This window comes from Tiliqua scincoides, chromosome 4 (assembly GCF_035046505.1).
Source record: "Tiliqua scincoides isolate rTilSci1 chromosome 4, rTilSci1.hap2, whole genome shotgun sequence".
Classification (NCBI taxonomy): domain Eukaryota; kingdom Metazoa; phylum Chordata; class Lepidosauria; order Squamata; family Scincidae; genus Tiliqua; species Tiliqua scincoides.
In genome coordinates, this window is record NC_089824.1 from 179150497 (window position 1) to 179167450 (window position 16954).

The window sequence follows — 16954 nt, forward strand, 5'->3', positions numbered from 1 at the left end:
GCTAAGAGGCAAAGAAGGAAGGCCCATAGCCAGGGAGACAGACCAGGGACAGACTGCACTTGCTCCCGGTGTGGAAGGGATTGTCACTCCCGGATTGGCCTTTTCAGCCACACTAGACGCTGTGCCAGAACCACCTTTCAGAGCGCGATACCATAGTCTTTCGAGACTGAAGGTTGCCAATATATACACCCTAAATCAGCTGTTACTGCCGCTGCCATTACTGCCTCACTCCAACCCACTGCCAGTGTAAACCCCAATTATCTGCTTGAATGGGAAGCAGATCAGTCCCCTCCTTATAATGTTCCATGGTCCTGACATTTGTGCTGTCTGTAAATGAAACCAGAAGTCCTGTACTTCCTGATGTAATGACAGAATGTAAGGGTAATGGTAAGGGTTTTGGGTTTTTCTGGTAGTGCAAAGATGGCCAAGACAGTATCAGACAATGTTGCATCACCTCTGTTGCCACTGCTGCCATTACTGCCTTCTCCTGCCCCAAAGCAAGTGCTTAAAGGAGCCTTGGGACAGAGAAGGGAGAGGTGGTGACCATGGAGGAAGCTTGGAGTACTTGCACTTTCTGCTTCCACTGCAGCATCTATGTTTCTCTGTCTCAGAGCAAGTTCTGGGGTGGTAGGAAGGCAACAGCAGAGACAGCATGGCCCAGGTACCTTTGAGCACTTTGTCAGCTATCGAAAGATCACCTGCAGAGCATCAGGGATCCATGCACGTTCCCTTGGAACATGCAAAGTCCTCAAGCCAAGCTTGGTTGAGCTATGTTTGCGCTTATGCATCTGTTTATCAGTAGTGGTAATTTAGAAACTGCGTCCCTCTGGCTCAAAGGCAAACAATACAAAATGTTAAGCATGCCTTCGAATGTTCTTGGGTGTTTTTGTGAATAGATCAGGACAACGGCATGGGAGGAAGCCTTAGGTTTTGCTGTATCATGGTCCAGATTCAAATTAGGGGGTCCTGCAGCTGCCGTTTGTTCCTAGAGGAAAGCTGCTATAGCACCAGTAAGCTATGAGGTGAACTGGAACACTATTAAGTCAATAGCTATGATTGAAAACTGTCTAGACATTGGGTGTGTGTTTGTTTTTTCCTTCCATTGATTCTAATGTTCATATAAAAATATATATCTAAACACACTTCTGGATATTGCTGCTAATGCAATTTAGCATTACACTTTTTTCTTTTTATTTAGGTCTTTGATGCAACTAACACAACTCGAGAGAGGCGGGATATGATTTTAAATTTTGCTAAAGAAAATTCTTTTAAGGTGACTACTTCATTTCAAAGAAGGATTAAGGGTTATGGATTGAAACCTTTCCATGGCACATGCTGTAGTGTCTTTGTGCATATTTAAATCCTTTGCTGTTCCACACTTCAGGTAACTGAGAGCACAGACCAATGCACATCTACTGAGAAGTAAGCAGGCTGCAATCCTGTACACCAGAGGTTCTCAAACTTTGAGGGAGCTTACTCCCCTCTCCCCTTAAAGGGACAGGGGAAGCATTACATGAACTGGTGGGTTGCGACCCACCAGTTTGAGAACCACTACTGTACACATTTATATGGGTGTTACATTGATCTCAACAGGACCTACTTTTGAGTAGACGCGCATAGGATTCTGCTGTAAGGCATGGGAGCAGGCATGGATCCACAAATCACTTGAACCATCCACAAGGCAACTGGAAGAGAAAGATTCTAGATTAACAGCTTAAAATTCCAAGCAGTGGGACTAAGCTGTTTGAAAGTACATTGGTATGAGCTGATTGTAGAAATCTAGAGATTTCTCCTCCTTTCCTTAGGTGAAGGGCTGTGGTCAAATTTCTGTAACCACACTGAGTTTTGGAAACTCTGTAGTGCAGCAAGCCTTCTTGTTATTCCCACATGCCTCCCAGCACAAAGTCAGAAACGAACCCCCACTTGTCACTCAGTTTGTAGTGGTGCAGCCATGCATCAGATTAAGGCTTCCTGTAATTGAACGCTGTGTTGTTGTATGCAGCTGATTGTTCACTGTTGACTTTGTGGAAGTTACAGAAATAGAAGGAAAAGACCTACCTTTTCCAGAAATGCCTTACACTCACTTGTTTCTTCTTGCACTTAACTATGTTTTTTACACTTACTTATGTTTGACCACTAAAGCACTGAAATGACCACATAGGAAGCATTAATGATGCTCCCAGAATCTTTTATTTGTTTTCTTATTATTAAATTCAGAAGATTTTAGAGATCTTGAGTGTAACTTTAGTTGCAAAACCTGACATTCTTTAGACATGTAATGAATGTATTACATTCCTGGCAAGGAAATGCAGTTTACTAATCCATTTTCATTTTTCCTTTGCAGGTGTTTTTTGTGGAGTCTGTCTGTGATGATCCAGAGGTTATTGCTGCTAACATATTGGTGAGTATTGCACGTCCCAAAAAGTTGCCACCTAGGGTTCCTTTGTAGTAAAATTACACCTGTTAAAATGGCAGAACCCTCACTTTAATGAACCTCAATTCAACAGACTTCAGAAAAAAGGACAATCTCTGATGTCTGCAGAGATTTGTTAAATCCTTACTTTACAGATCTACCTTAGCAGTGCTAACGGAGTTTCAGAAGGGGCTCATGGACAGACTAACCTACTTTCCAAGACTCTGTTGATGCTGGTGTTCTCTTTTTCAACTTTGAGTAGGGTGCTTTAGAAATGGAAATAGTTTTCTGTTCCTGAGGCTGCTCTAGGGACGGAGAATTCCTGAAGTTGTGTTCCAGTGAGATTAATCCTATACAGCATCAGAGTTTAGAAATGCAAAGTTTGTATAGGTAGTCCCCTACTTAAATTCAGGTTCTGTTCCAGAGGTCTGTGCTTAAGTCAAAACATTAATAAAATTGTATGTAAACAAAATTGTGAACAATGTTCTGCAATACTTGAAAAAAGTATAGAAATATTTATTTCTATAAATTATTATCTATGAAGTAGATAATTCACTCTGTTGTGAATGTACATTCTGTGGTAGCCCTGCTTTTTTGTGTGTGTTTATAATATACAGAATGGGCCCTTTTACAATTTGCATTTTTATTAACTGAAGAGGAACACAAATACAGTACAGTTCTGGTGAGTATTGTACTGATTCTCTTTAGCGAGCACTGTTTGTCTCCAGAATGCAGTATCTCTTTCTGTTCAGAAAAAAAACTAGTGATTCATTCTCACAAACCAGCATCTCTCTCCATCTCCAAAATCAGCACTATCGCACTTGTACAAAAACATCAGAGCAGACAGACTGTGCCTGTATGAAAGCATGACATGGCTGTCTCTAAGTTGGAGTGTCTGTATGTTGAATATCCTTAAGTAGTGACTACCTGTATATTTACACACACATTCTTTGTATTTCTAACTTTGACTGGAACTATAGCAATTTTATATGAAGCACATCCTTTAGTAATGACTGGATAATGCTTATGGTGCTTTCTTCAGTTCAGTTCTTGAGGATAGCTATTAATCTTTGTTTGGTCATGAGAACTAAAGACAAATATGTATTTGCATAGATTATGTAAGAGCTTGGAAACTAAAATGAAGTTATGAAATTATTAACCCTGTGATGCATTTTCATGGGAAGTTTGTATTGCAAAGAGCATTTACTTTATTGGAAGAGTAAAAGAAATTGGAGCTTGGTCTGTCTTTCCCCAAGGCATATGTTGCACTGTGCATTCAGAATTGTCCTTTGCCTCCATGCCAGGGGAAGGCACAGTATGTATTTAAGGATAGTATCACAAATGTGTTTTGTGCATATGTGTACACTTTGCTTTACTTTAAAATGTTTTTGTTGCTTTTATTAGGAAGTGAAGGTATCTAGTCCTGATTACCCAGAGAGGAACCGAGAGAATGTGATGGAAGACTTCTTGAAGCGAATAGAGTGCTATAAAGTCACCTATCAGCCTCTTGATCCAGTTGATTATGACAAGTAAGATGCGTAGCAAGAGAGTTTTCTTGGAATGGAAATCAAATAGAAGTTGTTTCCAAAATGATGTTAAATGAAACACGGGAAGAGCTGGGAGATGAACAATTGAAGGGAAAGGAAGTACAAGTGAATTGAATTTCCTTTCTCTGCATCTTAACATCCAAAGCCACTTTCTGGCGGTAACAGAAATAGCAGCTTTGAACCGAGATCACTTTTTCTTCTGGAACGGTTCCAAGGTTCCTCTTTCTTAGCAATAAAGTAGCACCACCCTTGTAATCTTCAAAGTTCTCCATCACTGCAGACTGGAATTCTTTGCAAAAAGTAAAAGTTACCTTGTGGCTTCCTTGAAACACTTTTCTGGCTGTTGAAGCACTCATCTGCACTGAAGTCTGCCATAGTACAAAATTGCCTGGTTTGCAGTCAAAGAGATTGCACTTTCGCTATATCTGGCTGTCTGCTGTTTTACGTTTTACAGGGCACAATCTTAACCATCCTTCCAGCACTAGCATAGCTGTACCAGTGGGGCACTTGTTGCTCCTGCAGTTGGGGGGTAGTCGTGGAGGCCTCCTCAAAGTAAGGCAACATTTGTTCCCTTACCTTGGAGTTTCACTGCCCTTATCTTGGTGCAGGAAAGTTGGTTAGGATTGCACCCACAGTGTGTTAAGCAGCATTGTGATTGAAGTTTGTAATTACTTGGTTTGGATGTAAATTTGTACAGCTTACAATGTTCAGATGTATTATGAATCTGGCATCATTTCCCAATAACTTATTCTCTGCACATATACAGAATATCATTTTACATCCAGAGCCAATCAGTGAGCCTTTTCAACTGAATCGAGCCTTCTCCAAGTTCATCAATTTTTTATTCAACAACTAGTCACTAATCACTGCTCAGGCAGAGCTCTGCAAAAGCCCCCAAAACATTACTTTTAAAACGCTGAGAGTTCTCAAAGGAAAGTTGTATATGCTGAGCCAGCTCCAAATCTGCCTGATGGAAATTCACCCATATTAGTTGTAAGTAAATAAATAGCATGGAACTATTCCATGTTTTAAAATGAAATACTATATCTAGTTTTTGGCTGTGTTTATTTCTACACATGACTAATGGGGCTGTTTGTTGTTCACTGCCATTATACTCGTAAATCATCATACAGATATACAAGAATTCAGAGAAAGATTTGTTTCAAATAACCTTTAAAATGTTCAGGAAGAAAACTTTCTGTTCCTGATTAAGTTTAAAACCCTAAATAACCCAGAATAAGCAACTTGCAGGGCCATGTTCCCTTGCAGCAACTTGCAGCAACTTGTTCCCATGTTAGCCTCTCCATCCTGTAAGATCCTTCAGAAAGGTTGTCTTGAAAGTTGTTCTACCTTCTGAGGCTTAATTAGCAGTAACTTTCAGGAGGGCCTTCTTAGGGGTGACTTCCACAATGTGGAAGTTGCTTTTTAGTCAGTCTTCTGGTGCCAGCTGAAGACCTTTTGTTTTGACAGGCCTTTGTCAGCTTGTTATAGTCTCTTCCCCAGTATTAGATTTATTTTTATTTTTTTCTCTGTTGTTCTTGCCATGATTTCTATTTGTTGTGTTTTAATTTTTGTTTTTAATTATTGTGCTCTTTAGTTGCCTTTGAATCAATTGAGAAAAGCAGAGTATACATTTCTAAAACAAATAAATACATTTTGAGAAGGAATGGAATATGAGACGGTTTTGATTTTGAACTGAATCAAAGTTGCTCTTAAGGAAGAGTTTCAATATTCAAAACACACTGGGCAATAAATTGTCTTCTGAATACTTTTGAGGTCTCTAAATTCAGTACAGTACTGAGCCAGAGTAATCTAATAATGTATACAAACCCTTAGGACTTACAAAGCCTGGTTGGCAACCTTCAGTCTCGAAAGACTATGGTATATAAGCCTACAGCACCTGGTATTCCCAGGCGGTCTCCCATCCAAATACTAACCAGCCCTGACCCTGCTTAGCTTCCGAGATCAGACTAGATTGGGCATGTGCAGGGTAACAGTTGCTGAGCCTGCATGTGCAAAAAAAAAAAAAAATGACCATTGAAACATTAGTGATTCCCTAGGAGAGCTAAGGTATTGCCACAGCAGACCCATCTATGAGGCCAATTGAGCCCACTTCTCAGTCTCCGTACTTGCCACCCCTACCGTTCCCTCTCCTTCCTCTCCCTGGACTGGAAGGGGGCCCAAGAAGAAGAGGAAATGTGGATGGGAGGAGAGCTCTGAGTTAGATCACTGGAGAGTGGGAAAGCAGGGGCTGGCATATCAACAGGTAAGGGGAGGCAGCATTTGGCAAGCCACCTCGGGCATTGGAAGATCTTGGGCTGGCTCTGGGTAGCATAGTGGTTAAGAGACTTATCTACAAATTGGGAATTTCCAAATTTGAATCTCCTCTTTACCGTGAACTCATTAGGTAGCCTTGGGCAAGCTTCTCTTCTCAGCTTCAGCTTCCCAGCTGCAGTGTGGGAAAATTAATGTTTACTTACATTATAGAATTGTTGTAATTCTTGCAACAAGATAAGCGTATTGTAAATTATTTTGAACACTTTAAAGTGCATAAAACTGTTTATTATGTATGTTTCTTAATTTCAGAGACCGATCTTTCATTAAAGTGATTAATGTGGGACAGCGCTTCCTTGTCAACCGCGTCCAGGATTATATCCAAAGCAAAATTGTCTATTACCTCATGAACATTCATGTTCAACCACGCACCATCTACCTTTGCAGACATGGTGAGAGTGAGTGCAACCTTGTCAGCAAGATTGGTGGTGATTCAGGCCTGTCACCACGAGGGAAGCAGGTATGGCTTGGGAAGTACAAGGCTTATTACTCAGTACTGCCTCTTTTGCATGTGAGAGCTAAGCTAAATGTCACATTTTCTGCTGAGGTTCAGTTTTAGGAGAGCTAAATAGCCGAAACGAACAGGAGAAATGTCATATTTTATCACACCAGTAGGATTCCCATTGGTGGAACTATTCAAATTATTAAATGATATTCTGAGAATCATTTCTCATAACCACTTTTTAAAAAGTGCTACTCTCGATCAAGCATCTGTTTTGCCTATCTTCAGTCACCAGGAACATCTAACTGCATACTTGCTTTGCATTGCATATATAATCCTTCTAGATAATAGGAATGATAAATCGTTAATTCCGTTGGAGTTTTACATTTTTCCAGAAGAGATTTTGCTTTCCCAGGCATCCACGTTATGTGTACTTTCATGTACCAATGTAGCAACCTTCCCTGATAGTGTGAGCCATATCAAGCATAGGTTGGTTTTCTGATCTAAAGAGAGAAGGAAGAATGATTTCCTTGTACAACTGCAAAAACTGCACAAACCTGTTTTCTCCTAGTTTGCACAAGCACTGAAAAAGTTCATCCAAGAACAGGAGATTGCAGATCTGAAGGTTTGGACTAGCCAGCTGAAGAGAACCATACAGACAGCAGAGGCCTTGGGGGTGCCATATGAACAGTGGAAAATACTGAATGAGATTGATGCTGTGAGTAGAGTGGTGGATCTGGGGTGGTGGGAAGAGTGGTTATTTCAAGTAATTTGTTATAAAGTTAAGTAGGCCTGATCTGAAAAGTCATCCCTGCTGCCTGTCCCATTTGTAGGCAATTAAAATGGGGGAGAGCTATAAGGCTGTGTGGGAATTGCCATTCGTTTTAACCCTGGAATGGCCTGGGAATTATGTGTAATGATATAGCTAGAAGTGTGATTTTTTTTTTTACAACAAACTAAAAACACATAACACCGCTTTCTGCATGTGTTGCTTTTGTAAAAACAAAAAGAAAAGACCAACAAACAACAAACTCAAAATCAACTAAAAAATAAAACACATCTACATATTGGTCACTGTAGGCTGGTTGGGCTGGACTTGGGGGGGTACATGAGTAGTAACTGGGGCTGCATCTGCTGACACAATGCCACCTATATCTACCTAGTACACTTCTAAATCAGTTATAATTTATAATTATAAAGGCAGCCTTGGAATGAAAACACATAACACGGCTTTCTGCACTTTTTCTCCTTGGGCAGAAAACAAAATCTGCAAAAAATTTTTTAAAAACCCTCTAGACATAGCATCTTCCTGAGGGACATCCTGGAGGAAAAATGGTGGCTGGACAAAAACCAACCTCCAAATCAGCCTACAGCACTGTCTGCACTGCTTCTATTTCTTTATTCTCTTGGAATTGCTCCCTTTTTTCCAGGGAGTATGTGAAGAAATGACCTATGAAGAGATTCAGAGAAAGTACCCAGAGGAGTTTGCACTTCGGACTCAAGAGAAATACCTCTATCGCTATCCTGGAGGAGAAGTGAGGAGCTTTCATACTCAATTCATAAACTATTGCCACTTTGTGTGTGTGTGTGTGTGTGCGCGCACGCAAAGTTTATTTATTTATTACAGATATAGGTAAGGAAAATGGGTTAAACTTAGGGCTGGGACTACATAGGTTACACATGAGGATATTGGCCATAGATTACAACATGTCTTAATCCCAAAAAGAAATCAACAACGACTGAAAAAAAAATAGTCATTGATACAAAAATTATCATATTTGTCATTATACTAATTAATGATTTAACTAAACAATCACTATTGTTTAACTAAAATTATTTATCCAGTCATAAAAAGGCTTCAGATTTTGCACATACAATATTCTTGCTGCTATACTGATATGTACAATAAAATGTTTCTTATATTGGTCTTCAATTTCTGATATCACATTTAAGAGGAATATTTCCGGTTTGAATTGTACTACACAATTCAATATCTCTTGTAACAATATATATCACTTTCTAATATTTCTTTACTTTCCACATATCCACCACATATAATAAAGAATTCCCTCATTCTCTTTGCATATCTAACAATTATTTGATAACCCAGGGTACATTTTTGCTACTTCCTCTGGAATTAATTATCTATAAAACAATTTATATAACTTCTCTTTAGAAGATACCGCTTTAATTATCTTAACACTGCTTTAATTATCTTAATATTTGTGTTCCAACTTTGTTTTCATTTACATCTGCTTTGATTTGACATAATTAATGGAATACTCCTCACTTCTGAGAATTCAATCCATTAATATCTACAAAAAAATTTCCACTTGTTATTCAGCCATTTTCACTTCCTGTCGCTTCACTTCACTTAGTATTTTCTTTGTTGTCTTGTTGATATTTTCCTTCTTGCTCCTCCCGCTGCTCCTTCCACTCCTCCTTCTTCCTCTTAACTCTCTTATATTTTTGTTCCCTCTCTTTTCTTCTTCCGTTTTCTCCATTTTATTCTTTTTGAATTTAATCCAAAGATTCTTCTTCTTCTTGAAAGGACGCGTTCTCTTTCTCTGAGAGTTCCCTCTTTTTTCTTCCTGAAAATTCTGAGTTCTAATAATAAATGCTGCTTTTTCCATCTCCTGTCTCATTACAAAAATCTCCAATTCTTTAGTTTCATCTGACATCTGGTCCATTCTTTTTTCCATCCCCTCCATACTTTTCTTTGTTTGTCTGTTTGTCAGGGAGGAGTTTATTTGCCTCATTTGTTCAGATAGTTTTCCAACCTCTTGCTTCAGTTCATTTCTGAATTCTTGCAACATATCCATTAACGAGGTCTGGCTTTCGCTAACATCCTTTAAATTTTTTGATGTCATTCTTATCAGTATCAAATCAAGCCAATATAACTCTGGCTTTAATTGTTCAGGTCTGAGTCTAGCCTTTTGTGGCAAAAACGAAAGTGAAAGTTGTTCCATCCTTTAAAGATTGTTAATTTCTTTTCCATGCATACCATTCCAACAGGGTGATCCTTTATTTTCCCTTATTTACTTTTCTTCCAATCATCCTTGTTACAAAAAAGAAAGAAAAACTGCTCCAGCAGGGGCTTCTTAAAATCCACATTCGCTCTTTTTCCCCTCTGGGTGGCTGCAAGCCAATGTAAATAATCTTAAAGTTGTCTTTCCCTCCTTCCAACCTCTTGATTGCAGTTCTTTTTATAACCTTTTAATGAACTGGTTACTCACAGTTATTATTATTATTATTATTATTATTATTATTATTATTATTATTATTATTATTATTATTATTATTATTATTATTATTATTATTATTATCAGTATTTATATACCGCTTTTCAACTAAAAGTTCACAAAGCGGTTTACAGAGAAAAATCAAATAACTAAATGGCTCCCTGTCCCAAAAGGGCTCACAATCTAAAAAGATGCAAATGAATACCAGCAGACAGCCACTAGAACAGACACTGCTGGAGTGAGGTGGGCCAGTTACTCTCCCCCTGCTAAAAAAAAAGGAGCACGCACTTGAAAAAGTGCCTCTTACCCAATTAGCAGGGGTTAGAGAAGGGGTTAGACACCCAAGACAAGGTGTCTCTTATGTATACACCTTCAAAGAGATTTGTGTAGTTCATGTTCACAGACAAAATACTGTTCATTTTGAGGGAGGGTTCAAAGATAAAGTCTGCAATTCTATGTACACTTACTAGGAGCAGCTGTTGAACAGTGGAACTTGTGAGATTTCATGCATAAGAGCATGCTACACATTAACAATATTTCTTGCATTTTTCTAAATTATTTAAGGTTTAGTCTGAAATTTTACTGAAACATACCAAAATTCAAGGAGCTGTAAATGCATTTGTTTCCTTTCAAATGTACAAGATCAGCACACAGCAATCTGCATATTTTCATAGTAAACTAGCACATTTGTCAAGATTGTTAAGGCTTTGTTCGCTTTCATGTTTTATCTGGGCTGTGGGGGGGGGGTAGTCCTCAGCTGTCTGAATCGTCTCCGAAGATGGCGTCCGGGATACGATGTGATTCAGCACAGAGCAATCGGGGAAAATATCTCTGAAACCGCCCCATCTTAAGAGACTGCCCCGTTCAAGCTTTCAGCCTTCGTTCCTTTTTCTTGGCAACAAAGAGTACCTCATTGTTGAGGTTCTTGGAAAACACATCTAATTAGCAGTTCCCCCCCCCAAGCCCTCCAAGGGAGCCCTCCAAGGTTCCCTGCTAATTCACTGTGTTAACTCCACCCCCCCCCCAACTATTGCCACTTTGAATAGGTTTGGGGCAAGAAGGCTACAATCTCTTATAGCAACTGCTAAATACAGAAAAAGAGAGACATTCAGTAGATAACTACCATATCTCAGGCTGCAAACCTTTATACACCTTCCTAAAAGTAAGCCTGATTGAACACGTGCCTAGGATTGTGCTATTTGTTATACAAGATGAATATCTGAATTTATTATAAGTCCCCCAGATAGTCTCCTCTCCACATCAGCAAACTCTTGACTTTGTACTTTTTGTTTTAAAATCAAAATTTTCACTGAATACCAGTGTTCAGACTTACATCTAGTAAGATCCCTTGACTAATTTCCTGGGACTATATCCATTCTTATTATAATGGGGGGGGGGGAATGCTGATCTTTAAAATATGGCAAGCATTGTTTAACTCCTTGCCACTTGCCTACCTTAAAATTTTTCACTTAACACAGTCGGGAAGCACCTGATGACATGGTAGTGTCAAAGTTCAGCATATGTGATCCTGAACAGTGCCTGTAGTTCCATGTGAGTCTCTGATAGGTTTCTAAAGGAACCAGCAGCATTTGAGCATATTCATCATAACGAAATAGTCATCAAGGGTTTTTTATATTGTTATTGAACACTTTTTCAGTATGTATGAAATTAGATGAATAGCCCTTGTTCTGATTCACGTTATTTCTTCTAGTCCTATCAAGATTTGGTCCAGCGCTTAGAGCCCGTGATCATGGAACTAGAACGCCAGGGCAATGCGCTAGTTATTGCTCACCAGGCAGTTATGAGGTGCTTACTGGCCTATTTCCTTGATAAGAGTGCAGGTAAGAAACCAATCCATTTTGGGTACATCCTTGCTAAAACAAAATAGGTCACTATCTGGGGAAAAAAAAAAAATTTCCCATGAGTAACCATAATTCAGCTGTGATCAAACTCAGTTATATTTGATCATAGCGTAACAACACACATGCTTGCATACAAAGTCCTTTTCTGAACCTGGGAATTGTGATGATTGTGTGAATGTGAGGGGGTGAATGTACAAATGTGGTTTGGAAATGTGAACTAGTGGTGCAATGAGAGAGCACTAAAAGGTATTTAGGCCTTTGGGATGGGCCAAAGATCTGGGCTGGCAGCCACCTAACATGTTTTGCATTTAGTCTTCAGTTGCTACTTGTTTTCTTATAGATGAGCTACCTTACCTGAGATGCCCTCTTCATACCATCCTTAAGCTCACACCAGTTGCTTATGGTAAATATTTGTTTGCTTATTTATGTGAATACATATAAGTTGGTGGACAGCAAGAAGGGAAGAAGCAGTAATCTAGTGATTAGAATATTAACTTAAAACTTGACTCATGGTTTTAAATATCTCTTCTTTCACACAGCCAGGAAAATATCATTTAGAGCCAAAATACATGTTATGGTGAACAACTTTGTCTGGTCCAGTATTTTTTTAAACAATAGTGTGTGTGTGTGTGTGGGGGGGGGGGGGTGGTGGAGAAAAACTGTAGTGGGAGACAGGGGACCTTTAGCATATTGCACTGCAGATTCACTCTTGATTGCACATGCCCTGTGAATTAATTAGGAAAAAAGCTTCTGTTGAAAGCTAGTGGAAGTGTTTTTTCTAATTAAAATGGCCCATGGTGCAAAGGCATAATTGATATCAGAACTGTGATGGGGGCAAAGTGCTAAATGCTCCTATTGCCATTTCACCCCATTTTAAGCCCCCCCCCCCAGTATGAGTTAAAAAAAGAAAAGAAAGAAAGCCACTGAGTGAAACTAACATGTTAATTGTAATTGTAACTGTAATTTGATCCTTAACATCCATTGTAAATTTGGGGATATGAACCTGCCCTATCAAGCAGAAATGTTTGCCATGGGGGGGGGGGAAATGTTTGGGGAAGGACTGGGTAATTATGACACATTCTTGTCTCTTCCTTATGTCCAGGATTCTCCAACTTTCATGTTGGCATTCCTTCCTTTGATTATACAGCTAAGAATAACATTTCACTTTTTTCCTTTATGTACAATGCTATTTCCATGATCATTTCATATTATACAATGCACATAGATTGCATGATTCTAGAGTATATGTTGCTTTTTCAATTTTGTTAAGGCTGTAAATTGGAAATGATCTCTCTGAATGTTGAAGCTGTGGACACACACCGAGATAAGCCATCCTCTACAACAGTATGTACCTCTATACAAATCTATGCTAGTATCATCTGTTTTATGAATTGCTAAACTTACAGCCTGATCCTGAATATGTTATCCTGAAAGTGCTTGGATTTCAGCTGTTGAGTCCCACTGACTTCAACAACACACCCAAGTGTGTTTCGATTTCACTGAAATCATGTTGTTGAAAAAAGGGGTTATGGCAAGCAGAGTAATCAACAGAAGAACCCTTTTCCTATGATATATTCCATCACCTAGCCAGTTTGCTTGCTGTTAAAAAAACATGCAGAGGAACAGAGGCAGTTTTCAGAAAAGAAAAATTTTACTTTACAGTCTCAGAACCACATGCACCTTCTGAAGTATCAGAGGCTTCTACAACTTCAGCAAAAGAGAACCTACAGCTGTTCCCTTTGCATGAATGGAAAAAAGAATGTGCTCTTTAGCAGTGGCTATCTGCCATTGGGGACAGAGCACAGCAGCCTTGATGTCCCTGCTTTGGTGAGCAAGAAAAGAAGGTAGGAACATGTGGGAGAAAGGAAGGAAAATGAAAAAGGGACATACCTCCTACAGATACCACATTGAAAGAACTTCCAGGTGTCTGGAGAATACCCCATCCCCTAGAATCCTGCATGCAGCATTATACCCATATTCCAAAGATTATAAGGCTTTAAAGTCTTTAGAAATCAATGGAAATTTCTTAGAGTGCAATCCAAAAAGCACCCTAGGCTGGCGCAAGTCCCTTGTGCCGGCCTCCAGGAATCACAAAAGTGCTGTAAGGCACTTCTTCTGTGGTGGTGCAGGAGGCAGGCTGGGACACTGATGTGCGCCAGCTTTCAGAGGCCAAATTTGGCCTCTGGAGCACCAGTCAGTTTGCACTGACTTGGCCTTGGCTGGTGAAGGGGTTCAGGAGGGCAGTCTGGGGGGTGTTCTGGAGCGGGGGAAGGTGAGTGTTGGGTGGGCCAGGCCTGGGATGGGGGCCGGACCAGGATCCAACAGTTAGGTCAGATCCTAGTCCCCCTCTGCAGTGGGGCCCCCCTTACACCCGTTCACTCAGATATATACCACCTCTTCAGGTGATGCAGATCTGAGTAACCCCTTAGGAGCAGCTGCCATGCAAGTTGTACTGCAACCCGACCCAGCCCTGCTCTGGATGTAGCAGAGGTCAGCCGGCCTGCCTGCTCCAGGGCAGGTTAGGACTGGGCGGCCCATTTAAAATAGATGATGCCTCCATCATCTCCATTCAAGAAGTTAATATTTTTCTAGAACACTCAGCCTTTCTAAAACTGTCTGTGGAAAAAAATGATAGCTTGTTTTTCAGACAAGTATAGGATTAATTGCTACATTAGAATTTGGAAACAAATTAACCATCAGAGAGTTGTTGTTTAAAAAAATTACTTTATTTAGCAACAAAAAGCCAGTTTCTTGCCTTGTGCATTAGTGGTTTATAATTAACCATCAGCTTTCTTTGAAAAACATTAGACCTGATTTCTCCAATTCTCTTCTGCATACACTTTGAAGAACTTTCTGCTTTATTGGCTTTCGTGTTCCTTCAAAAAACGAAGGTCACACCCATAATAGGCATCTTCTTCAAAATTTGACCTTGTTTACCTCAGTCACCCGTTCATCTGTGCTTCTGTTCTGGCAAAAAACAATGATATCTCTAAATATGTCAGCTATAGAGTGAATACAGGCAGCCACTTACCATGCTGTAACTGCACTAACAAATGGTTATTTGCCTATGCCCGTGCCTTCTCATCCATAGCATATTGTTACAGGCTGAGAATTTTACCACCCCTCTATACCTAACCAAAAATCTAGGAAAGCAGATGGAGCAGCAAGATCTTACTTCCCTCCTCTCCACACACCAGATCTCATGTAACAGATGATCTGTTAACCATTCAGACTGTGAAAGCACAGAACAAGTGTACATATGCCAGTATGCTCTTGTACAGTACTGAAATGTAATCTCTGAATTCACACAGTTGATACAAATGCCTGGTCTGCATACTGGTGTGTCATAAATGGGTAAACATGTGTATGATGTTTCCTTAAAGTGTAATAGTTGCTAAATTAGTCATCAGTGTACAGTATAGACTTAGTTCCAGAGGGTCTCCGGAAAGCTCATTCAAGGAATCTCCTCTGTGTCTTTTGATTTCTGTGTTCTGCTGCAGACCACATTCCACACTCTAAGGGTCTCCAACTCTTAGGAGTGGCATTGTGGGGATGCAGCAGATGTAAAATGTGGCATTGTGGGGATGCAGCAGTATTTGGATCTAACTCAACATATTGCTACTGGTATTTGGGAAATTATTTTATTTTTGTATGATTCTGGGTACATGATTTGCCACCATTTTGAGTTGTTTGGTTCACAGGAAAGGTGAGATTTCTGATGTTTTAATGCCACTATAGAGGCAGGCCTATTAAGACAGGCTGCTAAAAAAAGTCACTCATAATTCAGGACAATAGTTTAAAATGTAGGCAGTTGGTTCTCTTGGCTTTGATTGATGTAGGCAGTGCTTAGCAATCTCATAGCAGTGTTTCTTTATGAAGTACTGTGGAGTTCTAAAGTTCTATAGTGCTTGAACATACTGAATTGCTTGCTTGCTGCTCATAGTAGCTTATGATATGGCATGGAAATTTCTTTATCCTATAGATGTGCTGGATTGGAAGTTTTGATTTCTAATTATAAGGCATTGTTAGCACCATGAAGGATTTGGTAGGGATACAGTAGTGGGAGCCATTCCAGTCTTTGGGCATTTTCACAAGTAAAACTTCAAACTATTCAATGTATAACTTAAACCGCCCAGCCTGTCTTTCTTTGTCAGAGAAAGGGGGAGAGGGTCCTGGGAGAAAGCAGGCTGCTGAAGGGAGTAGTGCCCAGTGGTTAGCACACATGCACCCCTTCCTCCTTTCCCCTTATTGGATCATTTTGACACCCAAGGCAAGACTCAAAATGCATTTGACAATAAGTGATTTGTGGTGTGCTGTTGAGGTTTCCTGTCCTTTAATTCCAGCAGTACATGAACCAGGCCTTACAGCAGGACACATGCATTACTAGCTCTGTACTTCAGTGCATTTTATAGGGGAGTAGTTATTCTGTGGTTGGTTTGAAGTACTCTATGTCAGGCAGTCTCATGAAAATCAATGTCATTAATATGTCTGGCTTCAGAAAATATTCAATGATGTTTAATTTTGTTGTGTGGTTCAACTTCTTCTTTATGATATCCTCCATTTTCAATCAGAACAACCTTTCAAAGAGCCAAACCCCTGTAAGGATGAGAAGGAACAGCTTTACACCACTAGCCAGCTCGGACACAGTAAAGCGTCCTCGCAATTACAGTGTTGGGAGCCAGCCTCTCAACCCAGCAGGGTCTCTGCTATTCCTCAAGGCTCAAGATGGGGCTGATCAACAGAAGCTGAAAGACAGTGTTCAGGTTGTAATTCCTCAGTCTATCTTAACCCCCATGTCCTAAGCCACACAACACAGTCCTCTTCCTCTCTCTCTCTCTCTAATTTAAAGCATTGTATAAATTTTGCTACCTTATGGTACCTGCTGTAGTTCATAATACACAGAAATTCATCTTTATGAGCTGATTAAAAGCTATCAAAGACGAGCATGGTTTCTCATGCTATCCTCTCAATTATCATTGAACTTTAGTTAAAATTTTATTAACTTAGAATGCTATTTGGATTTTTTGTTCACTTGATATTTGTCATATGCAGCACATTGTTATCTTTGTATAATTGAGTGTAAATTGAAGACTGGCTGCTCTTTTTGTCCTTGG

General features: G+C 39.7%; 1 protein-coding gene across 4 annotated transcripts in view; it reads left to right on the plus strand.

The window, feature by feature from the left end:
* The window catches only part of PFKFB2 (6-phosphofructo-2-kinase/fructose-2,6-biphosphatase 2), a 47863-nt gene that overhangs the window by 15704 nt on the left and 15205 nt on the right, over positions 1-16954 (plus strand). For 2 of the 4 annotated variants that reach the window (XM_066622816.1, XM_066622817.1), the window contains exons 6-15: positions 1199-1273; positions 2345-2401; positions 3818-3942; positions 6547-6754; positions 7308-7454; positions 8167-8271; positions 11690-11819; positions 12181-12243; positions 13111-13184; positions 16412-16603. In XM_066622816.1, coding sequence (XP_066478913.1) covers positions 1199-1273; positions 2345-2401; positions 3818-3942; positions 6547-6754; positions 7308-7454; positions 8167-8271; positions 11690-11819; positions 12181-12243; positions 13111-13184; positions 16412-16603 — 1176 coding nt within the window. Of the gene's footprint in view, positions 1-1198; positions 1274-2344; positions 2402-3817; positions 3943-6546; positions 6755-7307; positions 7455-8166; positions 8272-11689; positions 11820-12180; positions 12244-13110; positions 13185-16411; positions 16684-16954 lie in introns of those variants that run through there. The other 2 variants (XM_066622815.1, XM_066622818.1) reach the window with 2 other exon arrangements.